The 17,612-nt window shown below is 40.1% G+C and overlaps 1 protein-coding gene across 1 annotated transcript in view; it reads right to left on the bottom strand.

The window, feature by feature from the left end:
- The window catches only part of LOC139726703 (thrombospondin type-1 domain-containing protein 7A-like), a 131,949-nt gene extending 117,449 nt beyond the window's left edge, over positions 1-14,500 (bottom strand). Inside the window, exons 1-2 of the mRNA XM_071637689.1 lie at positions 14,370-14,500; positions 9,211-9,368 (exon numbers count right to left, since the gene is read on the bottom strand). Coding sequence (XP_071493790.1) covers positions 9,211-9,313 — 103 coding nt within the window. The 5' untranslated portion in view covers positions 9,314-9,368; positions 14,370-14,500. The remainder of the gene's footprint in view (positions 1-9,210; positions 9,369-14,369) is intronic.
- Between the last annotated feature and the right edge of the window lie 3,112 nt (positions 14,501-17,612).

The raw sequence follows: 17,612 nt of genomic DNA, 5'->3' as shown, positions 1-17,612 counted from the left end.
AAAAAAAAGGGGGATGTTTGGATTGCTGTAAGTGCCAAGACGGAGACTGGTGTAGCATTCCTTGTTTGAACAAGATACAGTGTACACTGCAGACATGTTACATTATAGTCCCTTTATACACGCTGTCACCAGCTCACACTTCTCAAACTGAAAGGGGAGACAGAATTCAGACTCTATAAAGTCACTGTATAGCTGGAAGAAAAAAAAAGAGGAGGGGGGGGGGCTTTCAAGAATAAAAGAAAGGAAAAATACAAAAAGGAGAAGGAAAGGAAGGACAGAGAGAATGGAGGTGAAGGACTTAATGAGGCGACAAATGTCGAGGAAGGAGCGGAAGAGAAGAGGTGAGTATCGATGAGATGATTTAACTTGTAAATTTGCGGCAAAGGTTAAATGTCTAGATCATGCATTTTTTTTGGCGTGTAATGCAGAACACCCCAGACATCACCTGCGCGCCATTCCTGTCCAAACGCATCGTAGGGTGTAGCTGTGTCTGACATGGTGTACTATTTCCCAGCTATGACCTTATTCACTCCGTTCAATTCTGGGCCATCGTGTTTTAGGTTTTGCCAGAGATTCATATGATGCAGAAGAAACACAGAGAAAGCTGAGAGGTTAATGCTACACATTTCGAACACTACTATGGAGTTTGCACTCTTCTGCACATCTCTCGACCAATGAGAATATCACACACAAAAAAGTTCACAAGTATCACTAAATGATACTTTTTTTAAAAGACAACCATTTTTCCTGGTTTTGCTTGTACTTCTTCCAATAAATGCCCTTATTTAATCAATTTTAGATGCTAATGTTTAATTTCTCATCTTAATCACAATTGGTTGAGGAGGATTCCCCAGACTATATATAATTTCTACATCATTCGGAGTAAATGGAATAGAAAGAGAGAAGGAGTTTACATCACAAGTCTGGAGCAGAACTTTACAACCGTGTAGCTCAGATCAATCCTTCAGCAAGCTCCTTGTCTTCCAACCCGTCCCCCCCCCCCACCCGACCATAAAGAAGAGACTTGGGCAGCCAACACCCCTCCCCCAAGACCTTAGATAGGTGCTAATGACACTGCACTCCAAGTCCTGATAGCAAGCTTGTCTTTCAAGTGGGATCCTACGCCACGCTCGAGGACCATCGATGACAACATCCACACCCCTCCGGAACACTGGCGTTGCCATGGCGACTCGCCGCATTTCCAGCAGACATCCCCTTCTTACAAAAGTTCTCAGGCATGTATCTCTCTCCTTCTCTCCGGCAGCCTTTTCTCTGAGGAGAGGGGAGACTGTCGCAGAATCAGACAGTAAAGGGACTAAGTGGTCACATATCTATGTGAACGACGGCCACTCTGGGATTTTTTTGCAGCTGCTTCAAGTTGGCTAACTTCAGGCGGGACGACAGGTACACCATTCATGAAACCAGGCAACCAGAAAGATCTTTTGACTTCAGCCGGGCATTAATTTGCGATTTTCAAACCACCCCCGCGACATTTGCGGCGCACTGCTGTCGCCCTCTACACACATTTCTCGTTCATGCCCAAAAGGAGTGGACGTTTCTGGGAGAGGTCCGATGAGGGCAATACTGACACCCTCAGTATGAAACTGACCACAGAAAAAAAAGTACAGGATCTGGGACTTCTGCTACCATTTATAGGAAACAGATATTTTGTAACAGCTAATTTTAGTAGTAACTACAGCCCTAGGAAGACAATTTCCCCTACAAAAAAAAAAGAAGCAGAAAACAGCAAACCTGATAAAAGATGATCTTTTCATTTGCTATCAAAATACTGGATGCCCATTTATCAGTTCCTAAGCTCTGTTTTTTCCTCCAACCAATGATTCTACTACAGAATATACACAGAATATGTTTGATTAACTTTTAAAATAATTTCTAATTCAGATAGGAGGTACACAGAGAAAACAGATATATCTCTATTTTACCTTTTCTGAAATAAATGTCAGTTCAACTGACAACGGATACCTCAGCCCTACCTAAGTCGTAAATCGATCGATCAATCAATCAATCAAACAATATTTTTACAAATATGCTGTATTACCATTCTTTAGTTATCACTGTATTGTCTGCTATTTCACTGTAATGGTTGGAAAAAGTGTCCACATGCTTTAAAGGAATCACAGCAATGGTTTTATGTGGAGTCCTACCAGTATTTCAATCAATTTTCTGGAACGCCTGTCCACACATGACATCTGTTTTTGGGTGGGTTTTTTCTGCGTCTTTTTCCCCGAATATCACCTATGCCAGTCCTGAGATTGACTTCAATTGGAGAACTCTGGAAACTCGATGACCCAATCTCAACGCAAGTCATTCTTCAGAGAGTATTATTGGGGATGTAATAACCTCATCAGAGTCAAATCAGCTGTCACAGCATTAGTCTCTGATCAAGCCATCAACTCACATAAATTCTCTTCCGCAGCACTCTACAGATGATGACATAGGCTGCTGCACTTATGTATTCAAATTCATGGGGTTTTTTTTCTCTCCTGAGAAATGATTTATGAGTTATCCAATTCACCTGTTTTTATTAAATTCATTTCAATATTTTGAAAGTACTTTATATGAATTAGTTATTGCTAAGTCAGACAAGCCTAAGGGGTAGGTCTCTGGTCGTCAGGAACAATATTTGTTGCAAAGTTATGCATATAAAATTTGAAAGATTTGACAATCTGGTTTATTTTGCTTGCAGTCAAGGGCGTCAGAAGATATTCTCACAAAATGTGCTCAAGTTTATTCACATTACAGAGGGATGAAAAAAAAAAATGGATGGACCATCAACCAATGACGATGAGATGGATTTGGGCCCAACTATGCTGGCAGAAGCACCAAGATTCTGGCGAAGAGGCTATGATTAAACTTTGTGGGCACAAAGACATCATAACTGAAGCAGTCGTCGTACGGGAGGCAGGTGGATTTGGGCGCCACGTCGATACGTGAGTGGGAGCAACATCAATAACATGAAAGTTGGAAAGCCATGTCTCAGTGACTGTTTAGTCCCGCATCATCTCTTGTGATTGTGAAAAGGGTTTTGCGATTTTGCTTTCTTTTTGTCCTATAAAAAGTAACATGTTCACCTTTAATAGCACATCTTCAGAAATTTTCAAAGACTTTATTTCAGCAAGCTGTCCCTGTTTTTTTTTTCTCTCTTTCCATTATCACGTGTAACAACATACTTCAACCCCCCCCCCCCCCCCCCCCCAATGACATATATGCTATTAGCAGTAGCAGTGATTGTAGTAATTTTATGGCATTTTTAAAAATATGACTACTGTATCATGATACAGTCCAGAGTTCATTTCAATACATTACTTTGTAACTTTATGAATGTGCAGCAATATACTGCAAAATTGGTAATCTCAATGTGCATGTACTAAAAAAGCCTGAAGCAGTTCATACTGGATAGCAGAGTAATTACCCTGTAGAATTTTATTTCATTGCAGGCTGTTTCTTCCTACTTTTATGTATAATCCTTTTGAGTTAGAAACAGAACATTAGTGGTCTGAAAAACATACCACCAAAACTGAAAGTGGTAAACCAATGTTCACATTAGATGACACGCAAAAAGATATGACGCAGTTTGTTTTTGCTTTTGTTTGATGCATGCATTTATTTTGTGTATATTTTGTATTATTTTGTGCATAATGTAGCCAATCCTGTTTTCTCAATGAGGCTATAAAGAAGTGGAAATTTAAAACAAATGATAATTAGCAAGGACCTGTCTGTATCTCAGGCTAACTTATTCCGCACAGGAACCAGCTGTGTATACTGTACAAGTGGTTTCTTTCATGGTGGTTTTATTCTCACGCTTTTCACGCTTTGATGTTGAACCGCGAATTTAACATCGCGCGAAAATGTTTTGAACTCGCCGCTTGTTACAACACTATTGCGCACATGCACACACGAAGTTTCCGCACATTGAGTGTATTGATGGTCAACACACACACAGCGATACTGCGCAATGTAGGTACAAGCATGTTATAAAGTATTCGAGAGACAGGATTTCAGGTAAGCCTGCATTTGATTTTAATTTCTTTTTAATAAATGAAAGAATAATTGAATTATAGTTTTGGTTTTCATGTGCAAAATAAAACAGTTTTTGCCGACTGTGAATTCACAGATTTTGCCGACCGCGAATTTAAACACACGAAAAAAAAGTCGGCACCGATGGAAACTGCGAAAGTATCTGTACGCAAGAGACACCACTTTTACAGTATGTGCTTTTGGGAATATAGCCACGTCTTGGAAGCAACAGGGTTAATAAACTTGTTGTAATGTTTGTATCCATGATGATAGTTTTCTTTATCAACAGGGTCTATGGTGTATCAAAGGAAAGCGGATGAACTTTCATGATTTGCCAACTGCATGCAAGAAAACATTGAAGATTGCCCAAATTCTGGCTCATTGACACATCAATCATTAAGATATTAATTTTCAGCATGATGTTTTGATCTATGTAATGAAAATTTTCTGCTGGAAAGTCACATATCTCGTAACTTTTATTTTTCTCTCATGGTTCTCAATCATGATTGCACTTTTTTGAATGCAGGTAGTGAGTTGTTCCAAAAAAGTGCAAAGCAATTGCAGGTATTCAATTCATACTGAATGCATACAAACAGCAACAACAAAAAGAGAAAACCAGAAAAATCACAGAATATGCCATATATGAGAAAATAATCACAGCCAGATAAAGCCATTATTACACTTCCTATGAAAAGAAGGCTTCCTCAGGCTCAAAATGATTCATTTCCGCAGCCTCCTCTATTTCTCTCCTTTCCCCCATACTTCTATTTCTTGCTTTTTCCTGACTTTTCTGCCGTAACTCAAAGAAAATGGAAAGAATATGAATCTAAGGGCTGAAAGGCTCTTTTCTGTTATGAGAAGAAAATTGTCAACATTCCTCACTCGGAATTGACAACAAATACGCTACAAAGGCTCTTTTGTACTACCTTTAGTCTGCATAAATTATTGATTGATATCTCGGTGGAAGACATATTCAATTCCACGGCAAATGAATTCCCTTCATGCACTTTTGGAGTGGGAATCAATTCAGGGTTATTTTCGCCGGGAGGCATTTAACTTTGCCAAATTGGAAAACCCCAGCCGCACTGGGTCTCCGTTCCATGGCAAGGAATTGTTGCGTTTGCACACAACCTCTATTACTTGGCACAATTACACTTGATGGGACACATCGACACTGAATCACAAACAGAGATTATTATGACAAATACAAATGCAATGAACACTAACTGTAACTGTCAACAGGCTACAACCTACTTCCACTGACAGCATCTATTGTTAGCAAGCAGTCGGGAATGAGAAAAAGACCATCCGGAAATTTTGTATATTGAAAAAAAAGAGGCAAAAACAAAACCTTAAACAGATATGTGCTGAACAGATAAATCTGACCAAGATTACGGACTTTACTCTAAGTGAGGTGCTCTTCCCGGGCATTCTATCTAGTTTTTTCGTTCTCTTTCCTGGCTTAGTCACACCCTCGTAATATCGTTGTCTCTTGCGTACCCTTGCGTGGTGGATGCCAAGCTTCATTCTACCAACACTCCACCAATTATGAGCAATAAAACCAATACTCTATCACACGCGATTGTTGTGAGTCATCCCTGGGGTAGGGGAACAAACTTGAACAGCAGTTCTTTTTTTTTGCTCCTTCTCCTTCATATTCTTCTTTTGCCCTTCCTTAATTTCTCTGTTTGTCCACCATGACATGAGAAGAAAGTAGATTTTTTTTTTTTTTTTTAAATGCAAGGACAGAAAACGCCAGTTATTTCGAGGTCCCTCCAGCTATGTTTGTGTACGGCTGATGCAGAACTCAAATCGTTTGGCATAATTGTATTTAGAATACCAATGAGTGCTCGCAGTCCAATGAAATTTAGTGTTTGCTGGACACGCTGCCGTGTCATGGAGTGATATCGAAACCCCGTGACAGACGGGGAAGACCATCCACTGCGAGAGGACCAACTAATCTCTGTGATTGCTGTGGTACAGAGGTAGGAAAAGTGCTATATGAAATTGCCGGTGAGATACGCACACAATTTACACACACGCACGCACACAAAAGACCCTCACATTTGTTTGCATTAATGACGGTATGAAGAGCCAGATTGCTTCTTTATATGTCTCTTTTTTTCCTTCACCATATCATTTCTCTATCATGCTTCTCTCTCTCTCCCCTTCTCTCTATCACTCTCTTCTCTCTCTGTTCAGTGATTTCTGTTGGCTTCTTCATTCATCCTTTTCCCTCTCTTCTTTTGCCTTCTTTTTCATTTCTTTTTTGCTCTATTTTGTAAATTTCTCTTCAAGGCAACCTTCATTCGCTGTCCCTGTACTTCCTGCCATTCTAAATTGACGCTTTTGTAACAAATCATTTCTGATTCCGATCCCTTTCTTTCTCTTTCCTTTAACATTCATGTTAATACTGCATTCCTTGTCTTTTTTTTCTTCCTCTCCTGTTCAATATTTCTCCATTGTTCTTTGTCTCTTTTACACCCTTTTCCTCTGTTCAAATATCCATCTCTCTCCCTCTCCCTCTCTTGTCCTTCCCACTATCTCTCTGTCCCTCCCTCCCCCTCCTTTTCCAACTCTCTCTCTCTCTCTTTGCTGTCATTTCTCCATTCCACCCCTCTTACTTTACGTTGCTAACCAAGTAGTTGTGGGCTGAAGAATTGATGAGGGTACAAGTGGACTACTACAGGGCATGGGTCTCTCTTAAACTCCCTATCAAATACATGGCAATAGGAGGCTTGCCTCCTCATCCTACTCTGCCTGTGGAGGGTCTCTGGGCTACCGTGGCAACCTGTCTCCTGATGCCCTGAGACCACTCAACAAATATTTGTCCACCAGTGGGAGTGGGCACAGGGAAGGGAGGGGCGTGGCAATAGATGGGTTCCTTTCTTTTTTTTCTCTAATCCTATGACTCTGTTGTGTTACTTTTTGATGCTGCCATTTATCACTGACTGGAAAGGAATGGACAAAGGGAAAACTGGAGGACATAAGGAACGATCACAATTAAGTCTCACTTTTTTTACTTCAAAATAAAAAAAAGAAACATTATCATTTGCACTTTTTACCGTGAATTTCCCTTCTATTGCACTTGACCTGTAAGGGCAGACTCCCCATTAACTATTTCAGTTCCACTTGCAACGTGCTTGTGCACAAAGCCAATAGGATATGATGCCGACAGTGTTGAAAGGGTTACCGAGTGGTCTTTCATCACAGACTCAACAAGTTACTTCCTGTCAACGTATAATGGGAGTTTCCAGTTACCTGTAACACTTTCTCCCTCTCTTTTCCTTGACTCGGTCTTTCCCTCCCCTACCCCCCATTCCTACCCCTTTTGGTGGCTACATGGATGAAATAGGACCTCCCGCCCTGACAGGCAGAGATGATGGATTAGCGATGAGTCACAGAAATGGTCTTGACCATAGCGAAGAACTTGATTCTCGGAGAGAGAAAATAAATTACTCTTCTTCTTCTTTTTCACCAAGGAGAAATTCCCCAGCCTAATATGACCGAATGCTCAGCAGTCCCACTCTTTATTTCCCCCCTCAATATAAGCCACATTCATCTTCCCACAGCCATCTTTTTTTTTCTGTCTCTTGTCTTCAATTCAATTTGCCAACCCTCATTCTATCGGTATTTAGATAATCATGAGCGGGATTAGAACCAATGAACCAAAACCACTCTGCGCCGAAATATTCTTCTTCTTGTTTTTTCTATTTTGGACTGTGGCTGGTGAATAGATATGAAAAATTGCATTACTCATCAACTTGGCCAGCCCACTACTTCTTCATTAGTTTCCATATTTCTATATATCTCTCTCTCTATCCATCTATTTATCTCCTTCTGTTCTTCCTTAAATAGAGATGGATTCCTCAAAGCATTTAATGTGCCAGACTACTCAACCAGATTAAGACTGTGTGGGCAGAAAATTACTGCTTATCATTTCTGACGTGCTGCGAGCTCGTATAATCACCTTCCATGCGATTCCGAATTTTAGACGTATTGTCACGTGGCAATTGCACCTTTAATGATGCTTTTGAGCTCTTCAAATCCTTACCAACAGCTATGTTTAAATGCAGCAGTATTCACAATATATACAAATTACACTATTGAAAAAGATGCAAATTACACGAAAAAAAAAAATCACGATATCTCGAAAGTTCATTGACCACCTTCTGTGGTTAGTTCTGCCGGAGCCAGTATGTCTAGGAATGAAAGCTATGATGGGAGAAATGTTGGGATATGGAGGGGAATATACGAAGATCTATTCTGATAAATTGGAGCTCTTACATTGATGGGGGAGAGTAGGAACATCAAAAATGTAAAAAAAAAAAAAAAATCAGGGCTGTAATCGCCATAATGGGTGTTGCCCGATGATGTGATGAATGGATGAACAGGAAAGAGACAGAGACAGACAAATGGACAGACAAACAGACAGACAAAGAGGAATGGTCCTTCATTCTGTCTGCAATTTTGTGCAAAATTCTTTTTTGGCGCTGGTATTGAGTAATGTGGCAAGTGATCTTCCAATGGAGAGTCAGCAGACTCCGGAGATAAATGGCTCTGCCGCCATTTGTCTGCTGGCGGTGGTGTTGAAATAAGCTAAAGCTAAGTCGCGGCAGCTGTCATATGGACTTTTCATGCCTGCATGGTACTCTACACAGAGCAAGAGTTGCTCAAATGATCCTTTTCTTGGATGGATGGGGATGGGGGAGGGGTAAACAGGCTGCCTTAAGATTGTGTGTTGAGTATACTTCAGTTGGTCTACATCCTTGAAGAATCTCTGAACACAAATGCCTCCAGCGCGGTTATCATTATGAGCAACACCAATCACTAAAATACAGCTTTATTGCACTTTCAAACTGTGAGCACCAGCCCAGCCCAACACCAGCCCAACACCTCTCCAAACAAACAAAATGGACAGACAGCTAGTGAGTGACCAAATCAACTTAGCTGCCACTGCCCATATGTTACATACTTCCCATACATAGATAGATGTGGGCCAGGCTGGGGTTTCAACCCCAGAACCAACCCTTTCTACTCCTATCTCCCCCCCTCCCCGATCACAAACAAACAAACAAACAAACAGACAAACAAACAAACAGACAAATAAGCAAGCGAATACACAGTGACTATAAAACACACTTGGCTCCTGTACTGCTAATGGTGGCTTACCGGTCTCCCATGAGTAGTGGGTGGATGCGGATCTTCCCAGGTTGTGTTGAGAAGCAACAAGTGGGAGGAGGAGGCAGAGGACCAGACACGCCCACATCGCCATGCCTCCAGCTATTGAGGAAGACACCTTGGTATATTCCTTAGCTCCAAACAAGAGTCTACACATTAAAGGAGATAGATGGAGAGAAGGGAGAGAGAGAGAGATACGTAATATAGTTTTTCCCCCTCACTGGGATATTTATTATTCTCTTTCATCTATACACATATTACAACATATTTCAAATAACATCATGCCTTTTTTCGAATTCAATACAATATACATCAAGAAAAAAGGTGTCTAAAAAGACACCAGATACGTTATATTCCTTAGCTCCAAACAAGAGTCTACACATTAAAGGAGATCGATGGAGAGAAGGGATAGAGAGTGATAAACAGTGAATCAAACTGAACATTATGAGAGTACTGTACACATCAATCATTATTATATTTCTCACAGTTTTTATATTCATGCATTTCGTACAGTCGGTGCTATTCACAAATTGAAAGAACATATATGAACTCTGATCCCAACATGAATGCAACACAGATGCATAGACTGCACACTGCATATAAAGCACGTACTGGTACTATGCACAAGGTGCACAATAATACTGTACTCCACAATTGCGAATCTAACCACTCACAAATTGTTTGGAAGTCCCTATTTGGCACAAATTAGATGCACTGAATATACAATGTATGGCATATCCCTATGACATTGTGAATATAGCCAGTACACACAATCGACAGCAACAAGACTTGCTATTACATCATATATCTTGGACGAATCCTTGGATGTGATTGGTTGAAACTTGTGTCATATGGCCTGAAACTAGTTGGACTTTCCTGCAAAGTCAAGAGCTGCTATGAAAAAAAAAAATTGAAAAAAATCTAGATTGCACACATATCATATATATGTGCTGAACACATTACAACTGTATGGATACATTTCACGATTTTCCATCATGCCTTACTTGCACAAATTTCTCCCATACCCCTCCTCCTCCTGTTTTTTTTTTTTTTCAAGCCACATGAATCATTAAAATCCATATCGTGCCTGACTCATCACAGACAATATAACTTTGATTTATTACCACAGAGAAATTCTAGAACTTAGCATCAAAACCATCATCTTCGAGCAGGATTCATCAAAATAAAGTATATGCATTGAGAAAATCAGTTCAAGAATGGATGTAACATAATACGGTCTTTAAAAAAATGCAGATTTCCTGGCAACTTTTCGTGCAGGTGCAGTAAATCACACCAACTGAGATGTGTTGAAGAGTTCTACTGGGACTCGTAAATAGGCAATCGGGATTTGTATTTGCACATGAGGAAAAATATGCAATGTAATTTTCTGGTCCGCAAGTATCTTACTGCATACTGCATGAAATCATACTTCCCAAATCACTGGGTGAGAGCTTAGGCAAATAACTTATCGGTACGTATTTTTGAAGCCACGTTTGATCAACAGAGCATTAAAGCAGTATGCTCAATCCAGTAAACTCCTGCGCACAATTGCTCGTCCATCTGACCGTATCAAGCGAAAAGTACAATGGAGATGTTTAAATAATGGATGTTACAGATATGATTGGTTTAGTAATGATATGCTATCGAGGTTTAAATCTTTTTTAGTCCTATTCATTGCAGAGAGCATGGTTTGGTAAGATTAAGTGCTTGAATAAACCATTTACTCTAGAGCCTCTTTTGTCAGTACACACTTTTCCAGAATATGTACTTCCTTTCTATTATTCAGACTGGTTAGGAGAGTCCATTTGAACTGGGTTGTTCATCATTTTAGGACAATTTGAGGATGAGTCCCGAGTATACTTGGGCAGGTGACTATGGGAAATGCATGTTGTAGCAAAATCAGTCCGTCCTCAATGGGTGAACACTTAGAATATGCTCTTTCAGAATCTGCCCTTAACTAAAAATCCATGTCCGGCAAATTTTGTTGGTTTTGTGGTGCAGGGTCACATATAGTTGTTCAGACAGTCAAAGATTTGTGGAGGTGGGGATTCATGTTTTGAACATTCCTAGGTGAGATAATGAGAAACCTTTTATGAAATATGAAAGAGCATGTAAATCTAAGAAGGATTCAACGTTTATTTGATGAAAATTGGTTTTGAAATGGCTAAGATATCCAAAAAAGTGATAATAATAAAAGGTGACAGGCCACGCCTTTTATCAGAATCTCTTTGTTTCACCTTGTTTTTGGATATCTCAGCCATTTCAAAACCGATTTTCATCAAATAAACTTGTGATACCCCTTAGAATTGCATGCTCTTTTACATCTCATAGAGTGGTTTCTGAATATCTCGCAAAACGTTAAAAGCTAAATCCTCACTTTGACCAGAACTGTACACACCCTTTAATTCCTGTTTTTGAATCGATTTCTGAGAACATTATACTGCATTAAACTCATACAGGTTCTTTAGCATGTATGTAAAACATGAAAAAAATAATGAGAGGGAGAATGGGGGGAAAAAATAACGGATCGCCAAAGCTGAAAAAAAAAGCAAGCTTCTCTCTCCCTTAATCTGCAATTGTACACCACCACACTGAGACATGCAATCTCCATATAGCCATCAAGCCATGAAGTACGCCATCCTCATAACTTGTTATTTGTGTCTCCGATTACAAATCTTTGACACATTTAGGATACAATTACTTGTTGTGACGTACGCCATTGCCCGGATTGCTAACTGGAAAAAAAAAAAATGAAAGAGAAAGAAAGAAAGATGCCCGCAGTTGCCTGTGATCAACAGAAGCAGCTCTGACTTGCATGGATGGGCAGACTATGAATAATTAACACTTTAAATGTCAACAAACACATTCTACCTTGCCCCTGCCCACAGTATTGGCATATTTGAAAGTTAAATATTTAAGCCATGTGTACAAATATTTATTTACGTGAATTGTGTCCCGATGGAAGTGTTTATCCCTGATTATCCTCTTGTAGATGTTCCCCCCTTTTTTTCATAAACAAAAATCATGTTCCAAACACAAACTTTGGTTTATCCACTCTTGAACCCTGGAAAAAACCCCAGCTCCTGCCGTCTTATTTTGTCGTAAACAGGGCCGTGGGACAATCGCACGTAATCACGAACTTGTTCCTCTCCCATTTACGCGGCGGTTGCCATAACAAAGCTGCGGGCCAATTACGCGATATCATACCTTTCGGTCCGTTTGGCGCGTATCCCCTTACCTGGTCTGCCCTCATCCTGCAATGAATTTATTGGCAGGAGCGATACCGTATACAGGAATAACAAGAGACTGCAGGCAGTTTTCTTTCTTCTTTCTCAACCTTGTTCTCTTTTTTTGTTGTTGTTGTTCTTTCTCTCTTTTTTTTCTCCCGGTACCAGCTAGCCCCTTGTAAGGTTACTCAAGATTGGCATTAATTGAAGGTGAAGAAGAGACACGCAGAGAGAGTGGAACAAGCACTAACTCAATTACAAGGCAGCGCTCTGGCCCTCGATCAGAACGCACGAGTGAACGCTGGGTGCGAAGCAATATTTCAAAAAGTGTGACACTTTCCATATGATGGAACACTTTTGAATCATTCAGTAAGCTCTACAGAAAGAATTGGAAATACTGGTTAAAAAAAAAAGAAATTGATGTTCATTCAATAGTTAATCATCCACAGTGTCTACAAATTCTCAACCGGTGGTGTATGCAGCATGAAGATTCGTCTCCACTGCTCTAGTGTGTTTCTTATCGAAGCATGGTAACATATGGATACTTATGGCCTCTTTGAACTGAATTCCTATTTTGCCAATGTACCACGAACTCCTCAGTCATAAGTCAAAGAATATCAATTAATCATAACTCAGTCAAATGTCGCAACTCATAACCTGGAGTAAAAGTTTATCTATGTCATCGTCACACAAATAGCTCAGCCCGAAGTTTCTAGATAGCGCGCTATTTTGTGGTTACAAAACTAGCCCGATGTCAAAATAGCGTGCTGTTTGTGTGGTGAAGACGCTAATAGCGCGCTATTTCGCAGGGAAAATATCCCAAGAAATCTTGGGCTAGTTCGTGAAATAGCGCGCTAATTCGTGAGCTAGCACGCTATTTTGGGTGCGTCTCCATCAGCCCGAAATTTTCTTGATCCCTCCATGCTTCTGGTTAGCCAGCTGGCTGTGGGGAATTATTGGAGAGCGCATAAACAAGCTATTGACTGTGTACATACATGCACGGTGTATTCACGGATCACATGTGCGTACTAGGCCTACTGTTGTTGACATCTTCTTAAACTCCGTACCGTGTATGCTGGCTGTTTCATCCTTGTTTGTACTTCTTCTTCTGGTCCACTCTACCTAAGCTGAGGATTCTTGCAGATTGTGTGTATTTACGACGAGTTTAAACTCTGCAAATCGTAAATTTCATAAGATGTCTCACTGGACAGAAGAAAGAGTAGCATTACTGATATCCCTTTGGATAGTATAGGAGATTTTGCACAGGGAAATCCACTTTTGAACCGCAAGCTAAGCAGAGTAATGATGCAAAGTACGCATGCGTCAAATATCGGCTAATTTCCCTAAGCGGGCTGTTTGAGCTGATGAAGACGCACATTCGCAGTATCGGGCTATTTTTCCCGACCGCAAAATATCCCGCTAGTTTGAACTTCGGGCTGATGAAGACAAACCTATCATGACATTAACAAATTTTCTCCTTCGTACTTCCATCGGGACCATTACATTCCAGGTACAGATGGGCTGATAGCGTGATAACAAAATTCTCATATTATATCAGAAAACAATTTTCTTTTTAACAACGTAATATCAACTACAAAATATGACAGGCTTTCATCATCAAGAAAATTATTAACAATAATGAGCTGCGATTTTATGTGAATACATTTCAACTGCATACTTGAATAAGACAATAAATAATTGGTGGCCAGTCTGAGAGTGAGAACAGTCCACGGGAATTTCTGCCTACCAACAAATTTGGGACACTTCTTCCAGTATTTATTTCATTGTGGCTGGCTGTACATATTAGGATGAGAGTGAAGTTGGATTATGAGTACCCAGTGGGTAATGCACAATGCCTATGGAGATCTTAGAGTCTGCTACAAAGAGGTTTAAGTTCCAGTGAAGTGCAAATGCATAACTTACCAATTCCTTTTTTGCAACTTTGAAGTATCCAAAAATAGAGCTCAGCTCATTCAAGTATGATGAGCAAAGTGTTCTGGAGAATGATTTTGATGATAATGTTCAAGATCCAAGTTGTTTTTATTTCCCCCGGCAAACTCCTTCGGCTTGTTTTGAGCGGCAGTATATCCACACTTAATAATCACTCCTCCTTGGTCGAGCGCGCAATGAAGGAATTCCAGAAGTTCTGAAAACCGGTGTAGATTCACACATCTCCCCCGACGATGCAAGGAGACGAGCCACTACAGTGACCGGCGGTAGCGTGTCAAAGATGGGATGTGGTATATACACTCCACTGACGCCACTTCCAGTTTAGCCAATTTCCTCTCCCGTGGAAGCCAAAAAATCCCATCGGCCGGGTCAGCGCCCGATCTTGCGGCATATGCAGCCTGGTACATGTACCTCACACTTCGCCTTCCCCTCCCTCACTCGGATCCTCTGGCTGCGAAGAGAGATACGGGCTAAGTGGTAGTAATGACATCGGAGGCAGGGCTCATCATCGCACTGACCACCACCTGCAGGAACAAGAAGGGGGGACAAAGACAGATAATGAGATGGGGGGTCTTTTAATGAATCTCTTATGGGTGGTATTCATGGAAACGTAACGCAGATCATAGGGTGCTAATAAAGAACAATGTATACACAGAGAAAGGATGGCAAAATATTCACAGTGTTAATCTGCAGGTGATATATCCAATGAATATCAACTACTCAACCTGCTAAATCCAAATTGCTGCATAGATAAAAAATTGCAAATCCCTATACCCCCTTCCCTATCAAGATGTAGAGTTCATGAGAACCACAGATAGCACTGGAGCCACATTAATGTAGAGAGCTAGCAGAATTTGTTGGCATAATACAACAGCTGACCAACAATCAAATTAGATTGAAGTCGTGACTGTAATAAAATGCACAATTAACCAATTTTCACCATGTGACATTAACAAATAAATAGTCATATGGGGTAGGTTGATTGTTCATCCACGAAGGCTATTTTTGGTGTGGATATAAGAACAACTATACTCATAACTGTCAATTGATAATCTAACAAAAGACTGCAGATAACATGACGATACAAGACTTGCTGCAAACCACTGGTTAAAGTGATACAAAGACTGACCAGCAAATGCCAGAATAAGATTTAATGAATATCTTATATAAGCAGACATCAACTTGCCATGTACAATACCTCCAATATGTACCAGGTAGTAGATATATGTCCAGTTTAACAGACTCCACAAGAAGCATGTTGAATTAAGTTACACAACCTGCACAACCTGGAACACCGAATCACTTTCCTCATATTCTGGTCCACTACCCATCAAACAGTCACACTTTAATCAGGTCTAGCTCCTATTAATCACTCGTTCATTAATCTTTTCACCCCCTTTATATAATGTGGCAGGCATCCCGGCAGTTGCAATCACAGCCAGCGAAGGAGCTTTTGTACCCACCCAACAACAAACCCCGCTATTCATCTCGGCTAGCACGGGCCAATTAGCCACAAGTCTTTTTTTTTTTTTAAACACAGGGTGCTGGGTTATTGTGCCCAGACTGCAAATTGTGCAATGTGATATATGTGGGTCCAATACCTCATGAATATTCATAGGGGACAGGAGGACTTTTTGGAATGACAAGGAGAAGGGGAGAGGTGGAGATGGAGAGAGTGTAAGAGAGTGGGTGGGGGTGGGGTGGAGTGGGGAAGAGAGATGTTTGATTACATGAGTGAGGAAGGATGACAGGACCCCATTTAGGCCTAATTCATGGAAAGAGCTCTTTGTGATCCATGGATGAAAGAAACCATGGTTTTGGCTATTGGGGGGTTCAGTGCCAACATTAGATTCATTACGTCGTAACACAGATTTTTCATTATCAGTTGTTGATGTTTTTGTTGTCATTGTTGCCAGCATCACCTCTTGGATGACTGTAAGACTTGTGATGATATTTGAAAGCAAAACTGATTATATGTGGGCTCAGTGTCTGAAGTAGGATTTTGCCTGTTTGTGTCCCATGTTCAGGCAGATCAGTTAAAATTTATGTGTGCTCCTTTGTATTTTATATATTGGCCGGGTCTACAAATTGAACAAAACTTCATGAAGAATTTTGGCCTTTATGGCTACTGGAAAGCTGATTGAGGAATATTGTCAGAGATGACAGAGGCGATTGCAATTCTTATGTAGCTTTGTCCCCAGAACACAAAAGAACAATAACAACAAAAAACAAAACAACAAGAGTAGCACAGGGCTACATTTTGCATCATCCAATCATAATCATAAAATTCAATTATCCTATCATAAAAATTGAAATATGTGTGAAAGACATCTACAGAGGAAGGGTTCAATGAAATGCAACAGAAAGCCTTCACATCTAATTCATCCTCTATTAATATGTCCTCTGTCGATGAGATCCACTTTTTATTTGAGAGATAATTTTCTTTGTCGGACTAATTTCTTTTTTGTTACTACAACTAGACCTACTACAAGCAAATTAAATCCTACGAATAATAGGAAATAACACATTGGTGAGATGATTACTCTCATTTGGTAATCATCAAGGTCTTGAATAAGAATAGGCTCACTGAAACAACAAATAATGAGTGGAGTGCACAAGAAACATTTAAGTCATTATCACTATGTGATTACAATGTAATGATGCAATTAATTCTTTTATTCTACAACAGCAAGAACATGGCACCACAGGTTTTAAGAGTACACAAAAGAGACTCCAGGAAGTTTTCATGTCTCTAAACTGAAGCCATTTGTGTAGTAATTAAAATAGTGAACATCTCCATATTTCAGAAATAAACACCTATGTCTTTAAGGGAAGGCTACCCACTGAAATAAAAACCAACATTTATGTAAATGTTAACAGAAAACAGAAGACTGCATCTTCAACACTTCAGACAAGTCATAAATCTATTAACAAGGTTTTGGTGACTGCATGCTTATTGAAGAAGAACTGTTTCAGAAGGGTTGAATAGCCTTTCAAGGGGTGGATGTCCACGGAGGTGGCAGTAAAGAAAAAAAAATAAATCAAGAATCCAAGGGCACAGAGACAAGATGTGTTCACACAGACTCTCCTGAATGACTCCACCAATGTATGATTATCTACATGATATGATTATCTCATTAATCAGCAGGGAATTGAATTCACCCAAGCCTGAGCACTTGGAGAAAGAAAAATAGAATAAGAAGATGAAATATTCTT

This window comes from Diadema antillarum, unplaced genomic scaffold (assembly GCF_040938485.1).
Source record: "Diadema antillarum isolate AM-2024a unplaced genomic scaffold, OU_Dant_1.0 seq00000097_RagTag, whole genome shotgun sequence".
Classification (NCBI taxonomy): Eukaryota; Metazoa; Echinodermata; class Echinoidea; order Diadematoida; family Diadematidae; genus Diadema; species Diadema antillarum.
The sequence above is the reverse complement of the archived record's forward strand: the minus strand, read 5'-3'. Positions and strand labels throughout refer to the sequence as shown.